This window comes from Urocitellus parryii, chromosome 1 (genome assembly GCF_045843805.1).
Source record: "Urocitellus parryii isolate mUroPar1 chromosome 1, mUroPar1.hap1, whole genome shotgun sequence".
Classification (NCBI taxonomy): Eukaryota; Metazoa; Chordata; class Mammalia; order Rodentia; family Sciuridae; genus Urocitellus; species Urocitellus parryii.
In genome coordinates, this window is record NC_135531.1 from 15,840,917 (window position 1) to 15,865,993 (window position 25,077).

At 37.7% G+C, this 25,077-nt stretch overlaps 1 protein-coding gene across 1 annotated transcript in view; it reads left to right on the forward strand.

Moving 5' to 3' along the window:
* Oxct1 (3-oxoacid CoA-transferase 1) overlaps positions 1-25,077 on the forward strand; it is a 133,447-nt gene that overhangs the window by 51,143 nt on the left and 57,227 nt on the right. The window contains exons 8-11 of the mRNA XM_026410246.2: positions 16,905-17,012; positions 18,251-18,362; positions 21,107-21,201; positions 22,754-22,802. Of these exons, the coding sequence (XP_026266031.1) occupies positions 16,905-17,012; positions 18,251-18,362; positions 21,107-21,201; positions 22,754-22,802 (364 nt within the window). The remainder of the gene's footprint in view (positions 1-16,904; positions 17,013-18,250; positions 18,363-21,106; positions 21,202-22,753; positions 22,803-25,077) is intronic.

Genomic DNA, 25,077 nt, shown 5'->3' on the forward strand with positions numbered 1-25,077 from the left:
CGAACTGAGCTATATCCCCAACCCCTTATTTATTTATTTATTTTGAGACAGATTCTCACTGAGTTGCTTAGGGCCTCACTAAGTTTCTGAGGCTGGCTTTGAACCTGCAATCCTCTTGCCTCAGTTTCCTAAGTTGCTGGGATTACAGGCATGCACCAGCATGTCCACATCCCCAGTGCTTTTTAATATTTTATTTAAAGATAGGCTCCTACCAACTTGCTTAGGACTTTCCTAAGTTGCTGAGGCTGGCTTTGAACTTGTGGTCTTTCTGTCTCAGCCTCCTGAGCTGCTAGGATTATAGGCATGTGCCACTGTGCCTGGCTTGATATGGTTAGTTTTTTGAGTTCAAGACTATTGTAGTTAAAGTTGGTTTCTCAGTACATAGTAAATAGATGTAAATAGATGTCAAATGTCAATATAGCATCTAACAAATGCCAGCAAATATTCTTAACTGAATGAATAATGAAAACACACACAACACACACACACACACACACACACACTTGAGTGCCTGCCTGTAGAGTCTTCATTATCTTGAGCCCTTCTCACAGTCCCTGGAGATGAGTCACTCTTACTGCTCTTTTCTTTCAAGGTGCTGGGGGTGGAACCCAGGGCCTGGAGCATGCCAGACAAGTGCTCTGCCACTGGCGACACGTCTAGCCCAGCTTACATCTCCACATGCGGAATTATGTGCAGATAAAACAACATTTTACCTAAATGTGGGAAATGACACATTCTAGAATAGAAGTCTGTTCCAGCTGCTCATCGAGTTAAGTTTGTAGCTTACCAAAACTGTAGCCCCCCTCAGAGTTGCATGGGGAATATAATAAAAATCATGACTGTTATGACCACAAATGGTAAGAACTTTCCACATGAGACACAGTGACCTTTCTCAGACCATCTCACAATCACAATCTAATTGATAAGACAGGACTAACTTGAAAATGACTTCTTTGATTAAATTTACTAACTTATTTTAATAATTAATGATGTCCATCTTATTCTACCATCTTTCCTGCCCCATAGGGACCCTCCCAACCCGCCCCCCCCCCGCAATGACTTCTTGAAAGAATAAAAATGTTTGCCTCTTTATGAATCAATACCTGATACTGATTATTAGATATTTGCATGCTATGGTTTAGATGAGGGACTCTCCAAAAGCTCGTGTGTGAGACAATACAAGAAAGTTTAGTGGTGAAGCGTTTGAGGTATGAGAGTCTTAAAAGCAGTGTACCAATCCACAGCTATCGATTAACTGGATGGTAACTGTAGGCAGGCAGGTGTGGCCAGCGGAGGTGGGTCTCTGGGACTACACCTTTGGGTTTTATATTTTGTCATAGTGGGGAGATCTTTCTGTGCTTCCTGATTGTCACTTCCTGAGCTGCATCCTCTGTCATGTCCTGCTGTTGTAGATAGAGCAGTTAGTGCTCAGTTGAATGATAAAGGTAGTTATTACCGTGGGATTTGGATTGTTGCAGACTGTAAGGCTCCTGAGTTCTTGGCCCTGTTTCTGCAGATATTTACATATGGTGGATTGTGAAAAAGGACAGGAACAAGCATCTTACATGCCTCCTCTTGGCTCGCAGGTCTAAGGACATTTGCGGGGGGATGGACTGGATGGATACAGAGAAACTTCCTTTATGGAATCAAGACACAGGAAAAAATAGAGTTGTCAGTGTCTTGGCTTGATTTTGTTAATTCTTATTTGTACATGTTTCTTTTTATAAAATTAAGACTGTATTTTGTATATTTTTTTCAGTACATCAACCATTTAATATGTTTCTGCAGATCACTAAATATTCCACAAAGTAGGGTATTTTAATAGTCACATGGAATTTATGTTAATAACTCTGTTGTTGTACTTTCCCTTTGTTATCCATCTTTCACTTTTATTCATGACACTTGAATGAATATCCTTGTTTTTGTACCTGTTTTCTTTGACCACATTCCTAGAGGCGGATTGCTTGTGTGCATGTGGGTGTGGATCAACATTTTAACAAGTTTTGCTAAGTATTGCTCAATAGATCTGTAGGACAGCAATGCCTCATAGTGATTTCTGAACCACTTTCAACATCATGAATATTAAATTGTAGGCTTTTTTTGGATAATTTTCTAGGTGAAATATACTGTCCTATAGTTTTAATTTCTGCGTCTTTGATGACAAGGGAAATTGAATATTTGTCATATATTTGTTGTCTGTTTGTATCTCTTTAGTGTTTGTATCTCTTTGTGTTGGTGTAAATATTGATGTTATTTTGTTGGGAAGGTCTCTTGTCTTTTTATTCTCAAGTGTTCTTGAGTCTCCTACTTAGGTGAGGCGTTGTGTAGGAGGGAGGAAGAAAAGGGCTGTGGCTGAAACATGTGCTCAGGAGTCAGCTACTAGACACTTGAACCACCTCCCTGGAGAATCCTTTTGGCTGCTTGACCCAGGACAAGTACTTGGTGAGCTTGGGGCTACTGGACTAGAGAGAGAAGGAAGAGAATTATGAACCTGCAGCCACAACCCAATTACAAGGAGTGAGGATGGTTAAGGCTTTTAGAAAGGAGGGAACCATGGTCTGCAATTGCGCTCACACAACCTGTTCCCAAAATAAGATGTCAGTCAAGTGCTCTGTTGCTTTACTCTTTTTGAGACAGCTCCTGAAAACTTATGGCCGTGATTTCCCACAGAACAGTCTTGTTGCAATGAGGACATAGATTGTGCTCACAAAGAGAAAAGAAGAAAGGGCCAGAGACCATTTTAATGTGGCATGGTGGTCTTAGACTCTTTGCCTGTGATGTTCTCTTCTAAAAGGTTGCTAAATAACAAGGTAGGGCATGACTGACGTAAACCAGGAGAATATTCTCTTACAAAATGATCTTGCAAAAAGGGAGAAGGTTCTGTTTCCTAATTTCGTTTTCTCCTTTAGTTTAAATGACAACTTTTGGCCTACTTATCAATTCACTCCATGTTTGTGTTAAGAATTTAGCTTGTGATTTTTAAAGTCACTCTGATTAAAAATAATAGTGGCTTTCCTCACTCCTTCCAGAGACCCTGTCAAAAAATGTTATTTTTTTCCACTTCAAATATAAACCTTGTCTACAAATACTGAAGTGATAATTAGGGCTTGTGTAAGATTGTTTCATTTTAAATATTAGCTGCTTTTTTTTTTTTTTTTTGGTAAGGAGTTTATCTCCACATTTTTCTGGTTCAAGAATGTTGCTAAAAGAAGAAGGATTTTTTAAAGTCATGGCTTATATAAATGACTTAGTAAGAAATGTGTGAGAGCAAAAATGATAAACATTACTCACTGATCTTTTTTGTGTTACTGGTTATATTTCTTGTAAACACATTTCTGCATGTATCGTTATTATAGCTTGAGCATGCAGCAGCTGGCGCCTCCTAAAATTAGAATATATTCAGATATCGCAGTGGACTTTTCTAGACCCCTGGAAAATCCAGGTGCACAATCAAAAATTAATGCAAGTGAGAGATGGTAAGTGCCACGGTGTTAAAAATTTCTTCCTGGCAAGAAGCCTCAAAAATCCAAAAGAACTGCCCCAGCAGCATTAGCTAAGCTGAACTCTCTTGTGAGTCTTTTAAAGTCTGAAGGAAATCACATTTTCTTTTTTGGTTAGGTAGCTCTTGCCATTTCTGATAGCTTTTCCAAAATTAGATTCCTCATTCCATATAATGAAAACTTTGAAGTTCTTTTGGACACTTCCATTCCTGTGCACCCTGAAAACTTGCACAGGTAACATCTCCCCACGTGCCCTCCACAGAGCCTGTTGCTCACTTTGTTTTTTATCAGTTGAGCTTTCCCTCTATTACAGCATTTATTATCATGTTGTTATGATTAGCTGTTTACTTGTTCCCCCCATGAACCTGTGGGTACCTCTGAGCACCTTGCCTTACGTATCTCCCTACTCCCAGCACATGGCACGCTGCCTGGTGTATAATAGATGCTCATTAAATGATGTTTGAGTCACTGAACCAGCAGTTTTGCAATATATTTCTAAGCATTTGTAGGCTTAGAAATGCTCTGCCCATTCTGTTTGATTGACATCATTATACTGTGTTGGTCTAAGAAAGCAAAAAATGTCTTTTGCTCAGTGGTTCTTCCTGATGGCTTTATATTTGAAGCCATTGTCGGGTCTTGCATTGAGAGACGTGATAATCTACCACCAGCTGTTCTGTAATTCCCTTCCTTATTACTGGGACTAGCTTCCTCTGACTTCTCTGGTATCATTTTATCTCAAGGTGTGCCTTTTAATGCTGGCTGGAATAGATAGTGTCTCATTCCGTAGGCTTTTATTACTCAGCTAAAGTAGAACAAGCCATATGGTCGTTAACTAGATATGCAAAGGGCTATAAATTGGTGGCAAATAAACCGGCCTTGTAAATGCAATGGTCTGGTTAGGCAAGAGAGAACTGGCATGGCAAGTAATAAGTACAGAGGGACTAGACGATAAATGGAGTGGCATGGACTTACAACCACATCTTGCATTTGACAGAATGTGCCCAGTCAGAGGGGACTGGTCTAGAGTGTGCAAGAACCCAGAAATAATTAGAAAGATACTGTCCAATAACGTGTACACGTTGCAGATGTTTTATATAGAACATCCAGGAACCAATGTACACTTTATAACATGCAAGGGCTTGGAAGACTATTACACATTGATTGCAATTCAACTTGCACATTTTAGAGGTGAAATGATCTTAGTTGATTCATATAAGAAAATAGTCTTCAAGGATTTTAGGGCTGAAACCAGAGTCTACATTTCTGCCTTTAAATCCAATACTCTCTTTATATCAGGTTCTGATATCTTCTTATTTTCTAATTATAGAAGTCAGTGAAATACATGGCATTAGAATCATATGGACAAGTATCTCTCTTACAAAGTACCGGTTAATTACTGTTCTTTATCAACCAACCACACTCACTTTTCTTTAATGGGAAAAATTGTGTTTTAAAGATCAGGGTATGTCTTTCATCATTCTTAGCTTTTCAAATATTGTGTTGAGTTTCAAGGGTGAGCTGTGTATGTCAAGAAGAGCCCAAACTTGCTTTGCTATTTGTACGAAAGGAAGAGCAATTTAAAGTTAATGCTAAAACCACAGCTGAGAATGTGATGAATTTCTCTGGGACTTAAAGATCTGGTTTTGGAAATTAAGCTACAGAGAGAGGAAAGAGGGTGTTTTTTTTCCCTGAAGTTTATTTTTGCATCTTCTATCTACCTTATACTAAATCAGGGAAAACAAATATGGAGTTTAAATTTTCTTAATGAAATAAACCCGGTTGCATTTCGCCTAGTGCTCCATAGAAATGGAAACATGGAGAACATTTAAAAGATGAAAAGAATGAAGAAAGTTCTTATTTTACTTCACATGCTGAGTGATTTTAAATTTAGGGATTATTGAGTCATTCACATGCTGAATTCAAGGCACACTCTCAGAGTCATTAGTGTGTTCTGCAAATGCTGCCTCTAACTCACTTCTGCTTCGCAGTCTATGTGTTGAATATTGTGTTCTTGTATTATAAAAGGCTCCAAGAATGATTCACAGCCCAGGACTGAAGGAAACCGTCTTAAAGAATAACCTGAAGCTCAACACAGATTTTCTTTTTCTCCATAACTCTCTTCATTGGAAAAAAAAAAGTTCCTTGTTTAATTTTGTGAATTGTATCATGTCTCCCTGTTTTTCTTGGGGTATGTGATAATGGTGTAATTTTTTTCTTATTATTGTAGATAAGACTGGTGCTTTGAACGAGTGTGTTGGAAGTATTTTAATTCCTTGGGTAAATGTATTCATTTTAATTATTTGCCTGGATTGACTACAGTCCTAATGGAATTTCCTTTTAGAAGAAGATATGACACATGAAGTTTGGATATTTAGAATATTACCTGGGTGCTATTAAGTCACATATTTAGTGAAGATTGACATTTTTCATCAAAACAAATGCCAGCATGGACTAGGTTGTTGGACTTGCTATTAGAGACAATGGAAATGAAAATAACACTTATCATAAATACCTTAAAATTCATTTTAGAAAGCAGTTTTTCCATGTTACAAAAATTTTGGGTGTGGTCATTGATAGTATTTTTACCTTTTTTTTTAAAATCAACATGTCGGTAATTTTGCTGCTAGTCATAGTTTTAATAAATGAGTTATTAGGCAAAGCTTTTCTTCTAAAGAGTTCAAACTTTTATCATCCATTTTTATGCTTGGCACATGTTTTTTAAACAAGACATTGTAGGAGGAAGGATGGTGTTTGCTCTGTAATGAGAGACATTTGGTTGAAGGTGGTTATCGCTCATTCGCAGACTGGAGAACGAGTGGAGGAAGGAAGACCCTGGACATTTTGGAGGATCTCTGTCTCATTGTGTCTTTGTGTTGGTGCTTCCTTAACTCCTTTTATTACCTTTTCAAAAACCTCTGTTATTACTTTAATGATAAAAAAATCCCCTGCTGAATTTCATTCCGTTAATGTAACAGCATCTGTTTTATTTTCTAGACCTGTTTTTTTTTTTCTTTAATATTATCAGATTAAGGTCTGACTGTTTGCTGCTCGAGGGCCACTATTCAGGAGATGAGAGTAATAGGAAGGAATCAGGTTTGTTCTAGGGCTGGCATCTCGAGAAGATGGAGAGGCTTTCAACCTCAGAGTTCCATCTTGGGGAACTTGATGTGTAAAAGGCTTTTAGGGGAGGAAGGAAGTAAAGTGAGATGGTGGGTAGTAAGGCTGCACCGTGCTGAGTGGGCTCTTCACCGAGTGTGTGTCTCCTTTCTTGGGCCAGAATTGACATTTATCGATCTCTTGGGAATAGTTCCTGAATTTTCTTAAAACATGCATATTTCTTTTCCGCAAGTTAAATCTCAACAGTAGTCAACTTTTGTGTTAGGTCATGCACTGAAGAGAGCAGTGACAAAGGCCACCAAATATTCTGGGTTCTGTAAACCTAAAGAAAGACTCTTTAGCAGTTAACGTCTCAGAATTTATGCCTGGCAAAGGAAGGGGAGGGCAAAATTCTTTCAAAAGGATTAGGAAGGGAAACAGCCTAGTAGAAGGGCAAAGAGAGGAGAAGAGAAATAACTCCACTACAGAAGATGATCCCCCAAAGGAGTGGCCCTATTACAAGTAGACATCATTGTCTGTCACCCTTGTATCAGCTATTTTTTTTTTTTTTCTGGCTTTCTCTCATTCTCCAATTTGATGAAACATACTGTTTGACTTGCAGCCATTTTGTTGCAGAGATGATATAAAGTGGCTTACAGGACAGAAAGTGTACAAGACAGCTTCCTTCCGTTCAAAGTAGAGCTCTAAGAAGAAGGAATGGCAATGCTAGGGCTACACAGTGGAGCCAGGATTGGACCAAAACAGTATTCCATAATGGCAGACATGAGTGAGTCATGAAATGCCAATCAAAAATTAAAGTACATAACTGTGTAGTCAACAGTACCTATAATTTAAAAGGAAACCTAATGATCAGGTAAAGTGCAACTGTTCTTGTTACTAAAACCAGACAGAATTTTATCTCAGGCATTAATTTTTTTATTTGTTTTAGTTACTTATACATGACAGTAGAAAACATTTATGTACTTTAATATATCATACATAGATGGGGTATAATTACTCAGTTTTCTGAATGTACATGTTGCAGAATCATATTGGTCATGTAGTCACATATATACATACAGTAATAATGTCTGTTTCATTCCACTATCTTTTCCACCCCCATATGCCCTCACTTCCCTCTAACTAATCTAAGGTAATGCTGTTCTTCTCTAGTGTACCCTGACACACACACCTTATTGTGAATTAACATGCGCATATTTGAGTAAACATTTGGCCTTTGGATTTTTTGGGATTGGCTTATTTTGCTTAGCATGATATTCTCCAACTCCATCCATTTACACACAAATGCCATAATTTCACTCTTCTTTAAAGCTGAGTAATATTCCATTGATTATATATACCACATTTTCTTTATTCATTCATCTATTGAAGGACACATAAGTTGGTTCCAAAGTTTAGCTATTGTGAATTGAGCTGCAGTAAATATTGACGTGGCTGCATTACTGTAGTATGCTGATTTTAAGTCCTTTGGGTATAAACCAAGGAGTGGGATAGCTGAGTCAAATGGTGGTTCCATTCCCAGTTTTCTGAGGAATCTCCATACTGCTTTCCAGAGTGGTTGCACCAATTTACAGTCCCACCAGCAATGTATGAGTGTACCTTTTTCACCCCATCCTTGCCAACATTTATTGTTGCCTTTATTCTTGATGCTTTCCATTCTAACTGGAGTGAGATGAAATCTTAGAATACTTGATTTTGCATTTCTGTAATTGCTAGAGATGTTGAACACTTTTTCATATATTTGTTGATAGATTGTATTTCTTCTTCTGTGAAGTGTCAGTTCAGTTCCTTAGCCCATTTATTGATTGGGTTATTTGTTTTTTTGGTGTTAAGTTTTTTGAGTTCTTTATATATCCTAGAGATTAATGCTTTATTGGAGGTGCATACAATAAAGATTTTCTCCCAATATGTAGGCTCTCTCCTCACGTTATTGATTGTTTCCTTTGCTGAGAGTAAAGTTTTTTTTTTTTTTTAACTTGAATCCATTTTATTTATTGATTCTTGATTTTACTTCTTGCACTTTAGGAGTCTTGTTAAGGAAGTCAGATCCTAGGTCAACATGGCGAAGATTTGGACCTATTTTTTCTTGAATTAGGCACAGGGTCTCTGTTCTAGTGCCTAAGTCTTTGACCTACTTTGAGTTGATTTTTGTGCAGGGTGAGAGATACAGGGTGAGATTTTGCTACATATGGATTTCAAGTTTTGCCAGCACCATTTGTTGAATAGGCTATCTTTTCTCTAGTGAATGTTCTTGGCACCTTTGTCTAGTATGACATAACCGAATTTATGTGGGTTTGTCTCTGTGTCCTCTATTCTGTTCCATTGGTCTACAAGTCTAAATTTGGTGCCAATACCATATTGTTTTTGTTACTATAGCTCTGTAGTATAGTTTAAGGTCTGGTATTGTGGTGCCTCCTGCTTCACTTTTCTTGCTAAGGATTGCTTTAGCTATTATTAAAGCTGTTGCTTTAAGCTATTCTTATTTTTTCAAATAAATTTCATGATTGTTTTTTCTATTTTTATAAAGAATGATGTATAGGAATGTTTGATTTATGCATGTTATTTTATATCCTGCTACTTTGCTGAATTCATTTATTAGTTCTAGAAATTTTCTGGTGGAATTTTCTGGATCATCTAGGTATAGAATCATGTCATCAACAAATAGTGATAGTTCTTCTTTACCTATTTGTATCCCTTTAATTTCTTTCTTTTGTCTAATTGCTCTGGCTAGAGTTTCAAGGATAATGTTGAATGAGCTATATCCCCAGATCCTTAGGCATCATTTTAATTGCAAGAAAAGACTTGATTGTAAGAAAGAAGAACTGACTCTTTCTAAAGATACTGATTTGTTCCAGGGGCATACTTTTGCTTCTTGGAGCATTTAGAAGAGTGGTTGAGGGCTGGGGTTGTGACTCAGTGGTGGAGCACTTGCCTAGCAAGTATGTGGCTCTGGGTTTAATCTCAGCACCACGTATAAATAAATAAAATAAAGATCTATTGACAACTAAAAAAATATTAAAAGAAAAAAATAAAAAAAGAGTGGTTGAACTTTCTGAATATGTTTTTTCTTACCAAGATGGTTTCAGTAAATATATGGAGACACAAGGCTGAGATTTTCTTGTCTTAACAAAGACAGGAATAGATCTGTTCAGAATTGCCAGCTGTATCCAGAAACCCTTGGCCCTTAACCAGAATGCTCACCTCCCTTTCTTCATTTAAGACCTTGGTAAAGATAAATGAGAAGGGTAGGACTAATGGCATGACACATCTGGAGCAGGGGTTTCTCTTTTAATCTGAGATCTAGCCTCGGAGCCAGATGATAGACATGGTAAGAGGTATAAGGACCAGTATACTAAAATCTTGTGAAGGATTTTATGAGTGCAGATTTTTTTTAAACACATGTAAATACATTTTGTAGTGTTCATCAGATTTTTAAAGAAGTTCATATTCCTCTAAAAGTTAAAAGACAGCATTGGAGACTTCCTTCTTAGGCTCTGTCAAACCTTCAAATACTTCTGTGGTTCTTTAAGTTGTTGTTATCTACACATCTGTACATGAGAGCAGGCATCCTGTTTACTTCTTTGCTGAATCTAATGGGTGCTTAAATTGTATTTGTTGAGTTGAAGTAGATCAACCTGAGTAACATTTTCCTACTGTCTACAAAACTCTTAGGCCAGGAATTTGGTCGAGTGCTTTATGAAATCACACAGTTTTCTCCTGGCCTACCTATGTGTTAGCCCCCATCACAAATTAATGAAGTTCATTTTGCACAACTTTATTTGGGGAGAATCTTATACTGCTGTCCAATAATATTCTGTTCTCTTTTTATGGCTGCACACACCATCTGTTAATAATCCATTCTGGAATGCTCTTGTGCATGAGCCTTCATTCTGAGAGGGAGTATATTTGCTTCTCTCCATATGCTGATGCTTCCACCATTTTGCACTTGACTATAATTATTTGATCCTACCTTCAGACTCTTTGAGAATTCTGGGGAATAATTTTGGGGGAGGAGGTCTGCAGTCTGGAGTTAGTTCAGAAAACCTAGGTTAGGTCTTCTTGGAACTCACTTCCTCCTTAACCATACTAGTCTGTCTTTTTCCTTCTCCCTGGTGGAAAAGAGAAAAACAAAATGGAATTGAGCGGGCTGTTTTTTTCCTATTGTCTGCCCAAGTGGTGACGATTTTCATTTCCAAATTCTTTGGTAGCAGTGACAAAATTATACCAATAGCCTTCTTTCATCATCTTTATAATTTTGGACAAGCCTCATCTTATTCCAATATTATACCTTTAGACATTCTTCTTAAGGTTTAGGGTGGCTTCCATTTGTTCTATCTAGGTCAGACATGTCTGTCTTTCATGTGAACCCTTTGAAAACATGAAGAGACCCATGACCCATAGCTACCCATGTTATACTTACTGAACTCTTATCAGCGTCCCCCGCATTTACCCTAGTACTGGTAATTGACCCCAGGAGTGCTCTACATGCCCAGCCATCTGCTACATGCCCAGCCCATTTTGTTTTTTGAGACAGGGTCTCTCTACGTTGCTGAGTTTGCCTTTGAACTACTGATCCTCCTGACTCAGCCTTCGTAGTAGCTGAGAATACAGGTGTGTACCAACGGGCCCAGGTACACTTGTTTCTTTGTGTATTATCATCTTCATCTATCATCATTTCTACTTTATCAAGCAAATCTGTCCTTATTGGTGAGGAGTCTTGAATCATAGTTCCTGTTCTTGTTTCATTCTGAAAGGTAGAACATGTCAGAAGGCAATACAGAATTCATCAGCAGAATATGACAAACTGAAGGTGTTCAGATAATTTGCATCTCTCATGACATCACTATCTTACTTCTGTGCCAGTTTTGTCACTTCTGTTAAAAACATATCATCTCTACATCTTTGGTTGGGTGAGCCAGTCTGATTATATGGCCATCGGCAACATTCCTGCTCCTTTTAAACTCACTTTAAATATTCTTTGCCCCAGTTAATCCCTAGGTCTCTGGCTTCCTGGACATGTCCTTTGGTTAGCTTATGTACAAGGGACATTGAAAAATGCCTGTCAGCATGAGATCTGATCTAGCAGGCTTCGGTAATGACTTTGCACTCCTGTTGGCCACCGTTTTTAAGTGGTGATGAAGAGAATTGTGCATACAGAAGTGAGTCTCATAACCTGGCTAGCTCTGTTTTGCAGATTCATTGGCAGTCACTCATCTGTTCAGTCTGTGTGCATTTCTGTGTTGACATCTCTGACCATTTTCATTTGTTCTGAAGCCATTTTAGCTTCCCTTCTATTTTCTCCTATATTCTTGTACTGGTGGTATCATCCCTTTACAGGAGATTTAAAGAAGAATCGCCTTGTTTCTTGTGGGTGGGTTTCCTCTTCCTTTTGATTTTTGAGACTGATGTCTTACCTGCTGTCCTCCCCCTTTTCTTCTTACTCATTCTGTGGGCTAAATTAGCATCCAGAGCACCTCTGCATCTGACTTACAACATTCTGTTATTGCTCACGACTCCCTCTTCCACAGCTTCTTGCTATTTGGGGTTACTTAGTGTTTCTCATGATTCTAGACTTTATTGCTTGTTGTCTGCTTTTTTATTTCTTGGCAAAAGACAAAATATTCCTCGTAAACTTTTTAAAAGTCAAAATGACTCAAGAAAAAAAAAAAAAAGTCTGGAATGTGAGTCTTCCCCTCCCTCCCCCCAGAGCCCTCATTTAGCGCAGCACTCAGCGCTTGGCACGTATGTAGCGGCCATTTTCACCAATAATCTTTAGAGTTGGGTCCACTTTTGTGGCTTCAACAACAGATTGAAGTTGTCACTAAAATAAAATAAAAAAATAAGAATGTAATTGCCTTGCAGCTCCTCTGTTCCCTTACCTGAGATATAAATAATGTTTGCAAGTAAATGCAAAGGCATTGTCACCAAGAGATGAATACTGATCTTTCTCTGAGCTTTTAAATAAAACTTCCCAGAATTATAAAGTAGGGAGGGTGCAGGGCAGAGAAAACAACCTTTCAAAAAGTTTAAATCAATAATGATTAACATTTGCTAGCCTCTATTTTCCTGCTAATAACCGAAGACAAGTTCTAATTAGAGAAACCTCAAGTGTCTGGATTTCTAGTTGTACCAGATGGTGCCACATGAGAACTATTCATAGTGCCAGGAGAAGTCTGGGTTGTTCTTTGCTACCTTTCTTCTTGATCTTGTCTGAGGACACTGACATCTGCCTGCTTTTCTTTGTGCTTTATTTTTCTCCTAAATTTAGGAGGCATATTCCGCTATGTTTAGTGAGCACTCTTGTGATCTGTAATTTGTTTTTCCCTAACAAGCTCATTTCACTCATCATTTTCGGATTTCCTCTGATGCCTGTGTTATCACCTGAGCTCACCAAATGTTTAATCATCTCGTTGCTTCTTTCTTCCGGTTCTTTTTCAAGGTCACACAAGGTCACACAAAACTATCACCATCCTCCGTCTCTTGCTGCTAAGAGACCATTAGGACACTTGTGCCTCTTCAGGTTTTTCTTCTTTTTTTTTTTAACTCTTTTCACACATTGTCTGAAAACATGTTTTCTCCTTTTGATTTGTACTTGAATATTGTCTTCCTTTGCTATTAACTCTGCTAGCCCACTCAGAGAAAGCTTTGATTCTTATATGGAAGTTTTCAGTAATTTTGAGTGCTGGTATTGTTTTGACAAATGCTGCATAGCATCTTCTGCAATATGAAAATCATTCGCATTAGGATAACAAAGTGTGGAACTGATTACATTTAACTAAATTCTTGCCCTTTTTTTTTTTTAACAAAGATGTGTTTATTCTCTCTGTTGTGAAAGTTATGATATAATTGCCCTTTATAATGAAACTTGGTCTCGATTTGATGCTTTCTGAGGGAATTTTCTTTGGGGCAGTGTGAAAAATCAATAGCGACTGGTTATCATCAACATCTCCAGAGTAAGTGAGGAGAACTTCTTGTTTTGCAGGGGGTGTGGTGGAGAGTAAGTACCGGGGGATTGAACTCAGGGGCATTCAACCACTGAGCCACATCCAGAGCCCTATTTTATATAGAGTCAGGGTCTCACTGAGTTGCTTAGTGCCTTGCTTTTGCTGAGGCTGGCTTTGAACTCATGATCCTGCTGCCTCAGCCTCCCCAGCCTCTGGGATTACAGGCATGTGTCACCACACCCGGCTGGAGTACTTCTTCTTCTTCCTCCCCACCCCCCTTTCTTTTCTACCATATTTCTTGCTCCTACTGAAGGGTAAGGCAGAGGGGAATCAGCTAGGAAACTGCTACAGTAATTCAAGCAAGAGATCTGAGGGCCCGATTTTCTGGAGTAGCATTAGGCCTGGAAAATAGTTCATATTATTATCTTAAAAATCATCTTAAGGGGTTGTGGCTGTGGCTTCGCGATTGCACAATTGCCTGGCATGTGTGAGGCACTGGGTTCCATTCTGAGCACCGCATATAAAAGTCTATCAACAACTTAAAAAAGATTAAAAAAAATCTTAAGCAAAAAGGGTTTCCTTAGTTTATTTTATATTTCATAATGCTGAAACTGCTTTTAGGGTTTAGAAACTACATTTTTGCTTAGTCTTTTTTTTTTAATCCCCCTTATAACATGCCCTTTTTATCCCCTTTTAACAGGATACATGTATAATTATGAAATAACACATGCCCTATTTATGTATTTCCTAGTTATGGAAACCACTTACTTGATATCTATTGTATCTTTAAAAAAATTAACATTTATGAGAAATTGTGGATATACTTAGAGGTATAGTGCTTAGCATGTATGAGACCCTGGGTTCAATCTTCAGCACATGCCCCCAACTCAACATTTTTGATTTTCCACCTTTAAAAGGGAAATTTATCTCTTTACCTAGAGATGATGACTATTAATATTTCAGTGTGTTTCAGTTTTTCATAGGTATAGAAATAATTACGCCAAAAGGAAATGCTGATTCCCCTGATTGAAGCAGTACACATACACTGTATGCTTGTATTGAAATATTACACTGAACCCATTACTATGTACAGTGAACACATGCTTATCAAAAAATAACAGAAAAAAGAAATAATTGTCATGAAACATATCTCTAAGTATTATACAAAATCCTGCATTTATGAAACATGAAATTATGAGATATCATTAAATACTAGGAGAATTCTCATATTGGTCAATTCCCATTGATTCATCATGTGGACGCACAATATTTATTTTCCCATTTCCCTGCTATGGACAATTTAGGTTGTCTCTGACTCATTATAATGAATTCGATGGCCAATACTTTCATGAATAAGTCTTCATAAAGATCCTTAGAATAATGGATTACTGAATAAACATGTTTTTATAGTCAAGAACATCTCTGAAGTCTTGAAATTGGAAAGTGTAAGATGGGAATGAGTCTTGACGGCTGAAAGTTCCAACCCACACATAGCAACAGCGTTTAGCTGCTCTGTGCTTCCTGCCTCTGCCACCTTTTTACCTGGTGCCCACTTTGGATAGAGAAGGGCAGAGTAGATTGGAAAGAAGATACTGAGGGCAGGCAAGAAGACCCCTCGTTTCTCCCTAATTCATCTTTAGATACATCTTTACCCTTCAGCTCAACTTGGATACCCATGTGGTTACTGACTCTTCCTTGGGGTTTCTGTTTGATTTTAGTACAGGTCTTTGTGTTTTTCAAGGAAAATAGCTTTTATCCACCATGTCCTGTGATTTTTTTTTTTTTTTTGGCTATTTTATGAGCATTGCACAATGACTAAAATATCTCCTGTAATTTCTGATATTCCTTCACTGTAGGAGGAGCCTGGTGAGGGTATAGTGACAGAATAGCATAAGGAGGGCAATTCCAGTTAATATTTTAGGAGCCAAGTTCAATACAAGTCCTCTTGTTTACGTATGTCAGTTTATTTAAGCAAATAATTATTTGGTTTGGCTATTAAGTCAGCTTTGTGTCACCATAACAAAATACCTGAGATAATTAACTTATAAAGAGAAAAGGTTTACTTTGGCTTATGGTTCTAGAAGTTCCAGCCATTGCTTTTAGGCCCCTGGTAGGGGTGCTGAATGGTATTAGTGGGGAGCATACGATGAAACAAACTGCTCACCTCATGGCTAAGAAGAAAAATATAGGGACCAAGTTGTCCTCTTTGGGACATACCCATAGTCCTCTTTGGGACATACCCCAGTGACCTAAGGACCTCCCACAAGGCTTCACATCTCAGAGATACTGCCACCTCCCTATGGTGTCACCCCGATCAAGCCTTTATAACACATAGGCTTTGGGGGGGCATTTAAGATCCAAACTATAATCGGTGTGGAATCTCAGTATTCATAATTTAAAGAAACAGGCACACACACATTTGCCAGTAAAAATGCTAAGTGTTTGGAGCTGGGAGTATAGGTCAGAGGTACAGTGCTTGCCTAGCATGCACAAGGCCCCTGGATTCAATCACTTGTACTTCAAAACAACAAAAACAAAAAAAATCCAAACTGCTGAGATTTTCCCCATAATAGTATTGAGATTAGCTTGTCTTGATTCTTGTTATTCTGAGTTTTTTAAAAAGTTGATGTATAAAACCTACTCCCATTTCTTTTATGAATTCCCAAATAGCAGATTAACTAGTGGCATTTCATATTGCTACAAAATGCCCTTATGTTCTGTGAATAACATTAATTCCAATTAAATTTAGTATTTCTAGTTATAGGTTAATGTTTCCTTCTTGAAATTTCCATATTAAAATTAGTTACCCATCTTTAAGTCAAATTATTTCAGTGATTGCCGTTCTATCATGATCCCAGGGAGCTAACCCCAGGATTAATTTTAAAATGTTGCAAATAGCATTTGTATCTATATTTAAAAAGTTCTCCAATTGACCAAGCAGATGTTGTTACAGATTTTTGTCTCTGATATGATAAATTTTCCATTAACTTTGAAAATCTGTGTTTAAGGAATGTGCTTTCAAGTTTTGCATAGTTGAGCTGCAATTTGTGAAAGTTCAAGCAGCTGTACTGACAACCATTTGATAAGTTTGTAATTGAAGCTCTTTTCGGAAAAGACCAAGTTTTGGAGCTTTATGTTCTGTATTTTACTTTCATACACATGTATTTGAATTTCCTTCCTTTTGTAGGTCTGGAATTATGATATGCTTTGCACATACACAGAGGCTATGTACATATCCTCTCACATGTCCGGTTACATTGTCTACCCAACTTAAGTTGGAAGCAAAGATGCATTGTTTTATTTTAGGCTTTTACTACCTAATTTAAAGTATTTTTCCTTTTAGGTTGAAGAAATTGTGGATGTTGGATCATTTGCTCCAGAAGACATCCACATTCCTAAGATTTATGTACATCGCCTTATAAAGGGAGAAAAATACGAGAAAAGAATTGAGGTAATAGACTTGGCTTCTTTGTTAGTATTTATGTATCTGATTAGCAGAGGAATTTGTCCATTCCAGATGACAGCAGATGGGAGCTAAACAGGAAGAGTCTCCTTGGTTCATAGTGTAAGAGCTTCTCGTGTGCCCATTGTAGGGGAACGTGATAGTCTATGCCACTTTCCAGCCTAATGGTGACCATATCCCATGACCCTCCAGGCTCTGTCTGCTAGACTTCTGTCGTGGTTTTAATGAATAATGCATGGCTTTGGCTGGCTATCCTAGAGGGAAGCTAAGAATAATCAGGTCTTTGGTGGCTTTACCCCTGCTGGATTCTTAATGTTTGATTGCTCTAAAAATGTCTGCCTATCTTGAAATTGCTTTGTATTTTTATGGGATGCAGAAAGAATATCATTTTTAATTATCTTTGAGCTCTGAGCAGCTGGTGGGTATGAGGCTGTGCATGGATTGGGTACCAGGAGCATTGGAAGTATTCCAAGGCCAGGGAGAGAATAAAGAATGACCAGCTGGGCAAGCATTGATGTCAAGATTCAAGAGTGTCTAGGGATCAGCCACAGAATAGACACTTGATAGGCGATGTTAGGGAATTAGAGATAACCACTGCCTGTGGACATCAAACGGAAAGATGTTCTGCAAACCAAAACTGTTGTCAGGGACCTTGAGAAAAAGAATGGAACATTTGCAAACAGAAGCCAGAGTCTGCATCAAGGAGATTTAGTAACAGAAATTGTTTTCTGGCTGATTTCTAAATGTTTCCATGATTCCTGTGACGCACATGGAGCAAAACCAGGCTAGACTCTGCAGGTGGAAATAGGCAATTGGCAGCAGCAACACCTGATAAACACATTCTGACAGCCCTGAAAAACAGATTTCTAAGGTCTATTCATTTTTCTTTGTGCTGGCTCAGCCTCAGAACACCTGAGGAGAACTCACTGGTAGGAGTCAGGTGAGTAACAGTAGTAGCAGCCAGTGTGACAGGAACATGGGCATTGTTTGTGTCAAAGATAGAACAGGTGTATCTTGCTCTTCAAATAAATCTGACCTCTTTCATTTTACTTCCTAAAGAATTACTTCTGTCATCAAATGTCACCCATGTTATTCTTTGTTCAAATCCTTCATTACATTGCAAATCTGGCTCCTAATAGTAACGAGAAGGTTCACTTTTTCCCAGTAAAATTTTTGTATTGCAGCTTGCCTTCAACCATGAATAATGTATTCTGTTTATTTTACAGCGTCTATCAACCCGGAAGGAAGGTGGAAAAGACAAATCTGATAAACCTGAAAGTAATGTAAGGGAACGTATCATCAAACGAGCAGCTCTTGAATTTGAGGACGGCATGTACGGTATCCTTTGTCCTTCTGAGACTGGCCAAAGGCAGCCCTTGCTTCTCTCACATTGCTCAGGCCTCCTGAAGAGTGATTCCTCTCTAGTTCACAGCAACTTTTAAAACCACTGATCAATGTTTTTATAAAATGTGGCATCTCACTTGAGGCCATTGGTATATGAAATTGGGGTTATAACCTGTTTGCCTTCTTAAAACAAAGTTTCAACCAAAAATTTGCTTACTTTCACTGTACAGCAGATTTTAGTACAGTGTGGCATTTATTTAGAGGTTGTTGAGAAAAGAGGTTCCCCAAGATGAGGATTTAAAAATCTCAGAATCACTAGTTTATTTTTTCCATATTGTGATATTTGCAGACTCATGGAAACATAATATCAAGCTTCTTAACAAACCTCTACTTTCCTTGACAAAGATTCTGTGAGTGCACCATTTTATGTCTAATGTTTTGTAAAGGGTATTCAATGCTCCAAATTCTGCTTTATGTACTTGGGGGAAAAGAGCTAGAGTAAACATCATTTAGTACAATTAGCATTTGGATTTTGAATGCATTTAAATAGCAGTGAGGCTGTTCACCATTATGCTAATTTTTTAAGAGACAAGACATTGAACTATATAATACGAATAGTATGTGATTAAATAAATATTGCTTGAACTGTGGCTAGAGTAAAGCCGTACTTAGAGACCCAGGATAGGAAGAACTAGAAATGTGACAGAGTTTCTCCATTCTGTGAGCTTCCCTCATCTAGAAGGGACTTAGAGTTTGCCTAGAATGATTAACTCAGTCATTCCGATTGTGATCTTGACTGAGAGAGCTTTCTTTCTTTCTTCTTCTTCTTCTTCTTTTTTTTTTTTTTTTTTACTTTTACTGCCTCCTTTTTTATTTTATTTTTTCCTCAGTTGTACCTTGTAGTATGTATGATGACAGTTCACATCAGGGAAAAGAGAATGTTGCAAATCCTCCAAATCCTGCATAGGCCAGGATTATATTGACTTATAGTGAAAGTTAGCCCACTGGAGTTTCTTTTGGGTCAAATGACTTCCCATTGATATTTAAACACAGACTAAGACACTGGCTAGAGATAATAATTGAGATTTGTAATGACTTGTAGGTATTCTCTATTCACTGTTATTGTATTCCTTGTGAAAAATATATGCAAGTCAGTTCATCTAGATGGTCTTTCCATATCACCCACTCTTCTTCAACATAGACTTCTCTCTCCCTGGTATGTGACTTACTAAAAAGTATTTTTAAAACCACAAAAATAGCAGAAAATGACAAAGGAGTTGAGGTGTAAGGCTTGTAAGTTGGGTTGTTCTTCTCTGAAAATACGTCTTCTTAAATTACTAGCTCAGTGTGTTCGGTGCATGATAAATAAAGTACAAATGGCATTATATTACTTCAGGCTGTGATTTGGTAAGAGCTGAACCGAGGAGCTGTCTTAATAGCTTCATAGACTTACTGCACTCATGAGACCTGGGTCACTGAGTTGTCTGTCCTTTAGGCTTTTGTAGTTTATAATAGGGTGTCATCTATAAATTTTATTTCTTGTAGCCTTGATTCATAAAGATTTCACTGTAAATGGTACCTCATCAGCATGCCATTATTATTTGTGTTAGTTCTTTGGTGTGCTGTGATAGTGAACAGCAGTGCACAGCAGTTCTTGACTATCTCTACCGGGCTCCGCCTGCCTGTGAGAAGCAGGATTGACACCACACCGGGGCCTGCAAGTCAGGCTCGACCCTGCTTTGGTCCTTTAAGGGAGAACATTGCATACCCTCAATTGCTTCTCAGATGCCCCTTTTGTAGTTACTTTTTTATATGGCCTCAAGTGTGTTTGTGACATGTACCTCCCTCTCCACCGTGTCTTTCACATGATTCAGTTACTAGTGAACGTCACCACAGGGACACAAAGGATTGACATGCCTTAGGCAGACATTTTGGTCTTGCCAGAAAACTTTTTGAAAATAGCATCTCCTCTTTGGAATATTAAACCATATCTATTTATTCATTAATTATATTTATTTTTTGTTTAAAAATCCTTAGTTTCAATTTATTTCCTATTTTTATTTCTTTCTTTTTAAGTGGTGCTGAGGATTGAACCCAGGGCCTCACACCTTTGAGGCAAGTGCTCTACCACTGAGCTACAGCCCCGGCCACAAATCATCTTTGTTTTTAATGGCAGTTTTATAGAGTGAAAATAGTTTTTAAGCAAAGGTCAAGCCTTATATAACAATTCATCAATCATAATACATCATGGTGGCGCATGTCTATAATCCTGGCCACTCTAGAGGCTGAGGCAGGAGGATTATAAGTTCAAGGCCAGTCTCATTGACTTAGTGAGACCCTATCTCAAAAAAGAAAACGGAATGGGGTTGTAGCTCAGTGGTCCAAAGCACCTCTGGGTTCAATTCCTAGTACCAAGCAAAAACAAAAACAAAAAAATATTAATGAAAATAAAATGTGTCTAATGCTTTTGTTAAAATGACCTCTTGTCTGGCTTCTGAAACTACCCTTTGTGGGAAAGCACATCAATGTTATTGAGAAAGCTGTGACTAATTAGAGATTTTCTATTTGGAAAATTACAAACTAGTACCCAGAGGGTGATTAGAGAATATATGCAGTTATTGCATTCACAGCAAGTTCCCTTTTGAAAAGGATTCTATTCAGATTTATATGTACAGAAGGTTTATGGCATAATCTCTCTACCTGTGATATGTTGGGCCTTAACATCTTTTTTTTTATAGCTAATTTGGGCATAGGAATCCCTCTTCTGGCCAGCAACTTCATCAGTCCAAATATGACTGTTCATCTTCAAAGTGAAAATGGAGTCCTGGGTTTGGTAAGATGGAAATTAAAGTTTTCTTAATTATGAACTATTAAAGAGATTATTTATAGTTTGCCATTTTTATAATAATTCCAATCTTTTACTTCTCAGTAAACTTTAATTATTAATGCAGTAAAAATTGTACATATGGGACCTATATATCTAGTACATAAATTTAATTAAATAATGGTCATGGACAATCTGGTTGATATTGATTGAGGCAATAATCATGACCATTTTCAAAGGCACAAGAATGCTGTATATCTGGATAAAAGCAGACTCTGATTGAAGTCAAAGGCTTACAGATTTTTTTTTTTAGAAAATTGTTCTTTTTATATATATATATATATATATATATATATACACACACACACACACACACACACACACACACACACACACACACATAAGTAGAAGGCTTACATGTTTAAGGAACTTAGCCTAAAATGATTAACTCCTCATTTTGAAGACAAGTGAAATAAGTTTTTATTTATTTATTTAAAGGCAAATTCACATAGGTCTCAAACATTAGTTGCCACTGCAGTTTGTAGTATAAATTTTAGATCCCTCTTTTGAAGGTATATAAAAATTTCATAGCCAGTATTTCTTATTCTTTACCATATATTATCCCTTTCTCTTTTTTCCTCCCTTTTTATTTAATATGTTATTTTATGAAACTACTTACCCCTTTCAAGTAATTAGAATTGCTTTAAAAATATATACAAAATTGGCTAGGGGTGTAGCTTAGAGTACTTGCCTCACATGTTCCAGGCCATGGGTTTGATACCCAGAAATTATAATAATAATAATAATTATTATTATTATTATTAATATTATTATCTTACTGAGAATAACTGAGTAAAGTGACATAAGGATGTCTCAGTTTAGCTGTAAAGAAAGGTAACATTAAAACCACAAACTCAGGGCTTTTAGTGCAAATACCAGAAAGCTTCAGCTGCCATCTTCCTTCTATCTAAACAGTATATCTCTGTAGTTGGTGTTTATTGATCCTTCCAGAAAGGTTTAATGAATAACATTGACTGCATTATAGGTTTTAAATAATTTCTTTGTGTTATTATTGACATATAATAGCATGACTTTTCTTCCAGGCTGGTAATTTTTAGAAAATATTTTTCATTTGCCCAGTCTCAACTGTTAGTGTATTAAAAACTAATCAATATGAAAAACAAAGCCATGAAAACACTGGAGTTATTTAATTTAATTTAATTTTTGGTACTGGGGATTGAACTCAGGGACACTCAACCACTAAGCCACATCTCCAGTCCTATTTTGTATTTCAATAGAGACAGGGTCTCACTGAGTTGGTTTACGCCTCACTGTTGCTGAGACTGGCTTTGAACTCACAATCCTCCTGCCTCAACCTCCTGAGTTGCTGGGATTATAGGAGTGTGCCACTATGCCCAGCGAGGAGTTATTTTAAGATAATCATTTCCCATCTTTGGATGATAACTTTCTGGGACTTTAGGGAAGTTGTTTATATTACAGTTTTATTATGTGATTCAGGAAAATCTTCTTTTACTAACCGAATGTGTGTTGTGTTTGACAGGGTCCATATCCATTTCAACATGAAGTTGATGCAGATCTAATCAATGCAGGTAAGCTCACTTATTACATATTTTTCCAGCATTTTCCTTTGCTATTAGCTGAGGTCTGTGCCAGACAGTAGAAAGGATGTGCCAAACCACATGGATTTGTACTCAGTTCTTTGTTTCTTCATGGAGAGCATCTCCACCCTATTTACCCTCTTTGAGACCTCTCATCCAGGGCTAAGGTAAAGGAGCAAGTGCAGGAGGCGGCACAGGTAATGGAAGAGCTTGATGGGTCGGGCAAGGTCTTGCCTATAACTGGAGAACACTCTCAAAGGGGATAATAGAGGAGAGTTAACAGAAATGATAATTTACAAGTATGGCTTGGGTTAAGGGAAACCCAGAAAGGATGGCAAAATCCCACAGGGAGTAACTATCACCTCTTGGCCTTAAGGGGCAGTAATAACAGAAGCCTCTAATAGGAACTGTGTCTGAGATCAGTTAGTAGCAGCCTGATGGGTGGAAAGTCTCTTCTGTTGGGTTTCTTGCCTTGGGCCAATCCCAAGTCGAGATAGGCAAGCCTTCTGTGAATAGAGAAGTTGAGAGTGGATCTATAGCAGCCACAAGAAAAGTTCTAGTGCACCGGGTGTTTTGTTGAAGGTGATTCTCACTGTCCTCTAGTCCTTACGTGAGTGAGACAGCATCGTCCACAGGACAGCATTGCTTAAGGATGTGTTCTGCCACAGAGCTTCTTTGCGTCTCTCCTGTAAGCATGTGCTCTGTCTGCTGTCCTCTGCCTGTTATTTGACTGGGATGATAGAACCACATTTATCAGCAGCCCAGAGGAAGAACGGGTCAGGCCTTGTGCTTGAGCCAGTACTTCACTGTGTTAGAGCTGCAGCTCTTCTTTGGGACTGCCCATTATCAGCAAAATTCTATACTCTAACATCATTTTCTTTTATTTATTCTTTCCCTCTATTCCTTGTTTTGGGGGGCAGTGGGTTGGGGTGAGCACCAGGGATTGAACTCAGGGGTACTTGACCACTGAGCCGCATCCCAGCCCTTTTTCATTTAGAGACAGGGTCTCACTGAGTTGCTTAGTGCCTTGCTTTTGCTGAGGCTGGCTTTGAACCTGCAGTCCTCCTGCCTCAGCTTCCAGAACCTCCGGGATTATAGGCTTGTGCCACCGCGCCGGGCTTCTTCCCCCCATCTTACTTTGCATTGCAAACTAGCACTTGTAAATCTCAAAAGTGATGTGATCTGAACATAAAGGTCAGCTGCCAAGTAGAATTGATGTTTGATACTTGGAATTTTTGAAAGTAATACAACTTCTGGTTGAATAGTTGAATTAGTTAACAGGACTCAACTCTGAAAGGCTCACTGGGATAAAGCAATGACATTTAACCAAGGCTATAATTTAATTGGACTGTACCTTTTAGCAGTAGTTCATTGATCTGTGAAAATATTTGCTGCTTGGTTTAATTAATTTATAATGTTAGGGAATTATTTGCAAAATGAATAACTCCATTTTCCAGATTTTAGGCTTGAGTTCATAAGACCCATTTTTCTTGGAAAAATAGCTAATTTTTTCAATTTCATTGTTGGATGGTAGAGTCCATTGAGTCCATTGAGTTTAAAAGTAACTCAGCCCTAATGAAGCCACCGGTTTTATATTACAGCTTCTGAAATACCACATACAATCTTAAACTACTTTGTAAAACAAGGATTCAGTGCTAATGGGAAGCCAAGCTGCAAATCAGTTTAGTAATATTCTAACTCTCACTGCAGTCTTTTTTGGAATTTTTGTTGCTTTTGATATTGGTTCTTTTCAAAATAGGAAGGAAAGTTTGTTTTTGTTTTTTTGTTTTGGTATCGGGGTGCTTAACCACTGAGTCACATCCCCAACCCTTTTTTATTTTTTATTTTGAGACAAGGTCTCATTAAGTTGCCAAGGTCTTCCTATATCCTCTGGGATTATAGGCATGTGCCACTGCACCTGGCAGGAGAAGTTTTGAGTTAGAAAACCTAGAATATAAATTGGTGATTTCCTTAACTCCCCAGATTACCTAGAAATTACTTGAAAGATCGATCCCATTGTTTGGTTTAATTTACTTTTATACAAATCCCTTTGGATGAATATGAAGAGATATGTTTCTGGTTATTAGAATTATTTCCAAGGATTCCTTTTTCTAAATAATAGTCTCATGTCGTGACTTAAAAGTAAATTACCACTGGGTAGTACCATATGGCTTTTTCATTTGTGTTATACCATTTAAACCTCAAGTGGAATTTGTTACACAGATTGGGAAATTGAAGCACAGAAAAGGCAAACGATATGCTCAAA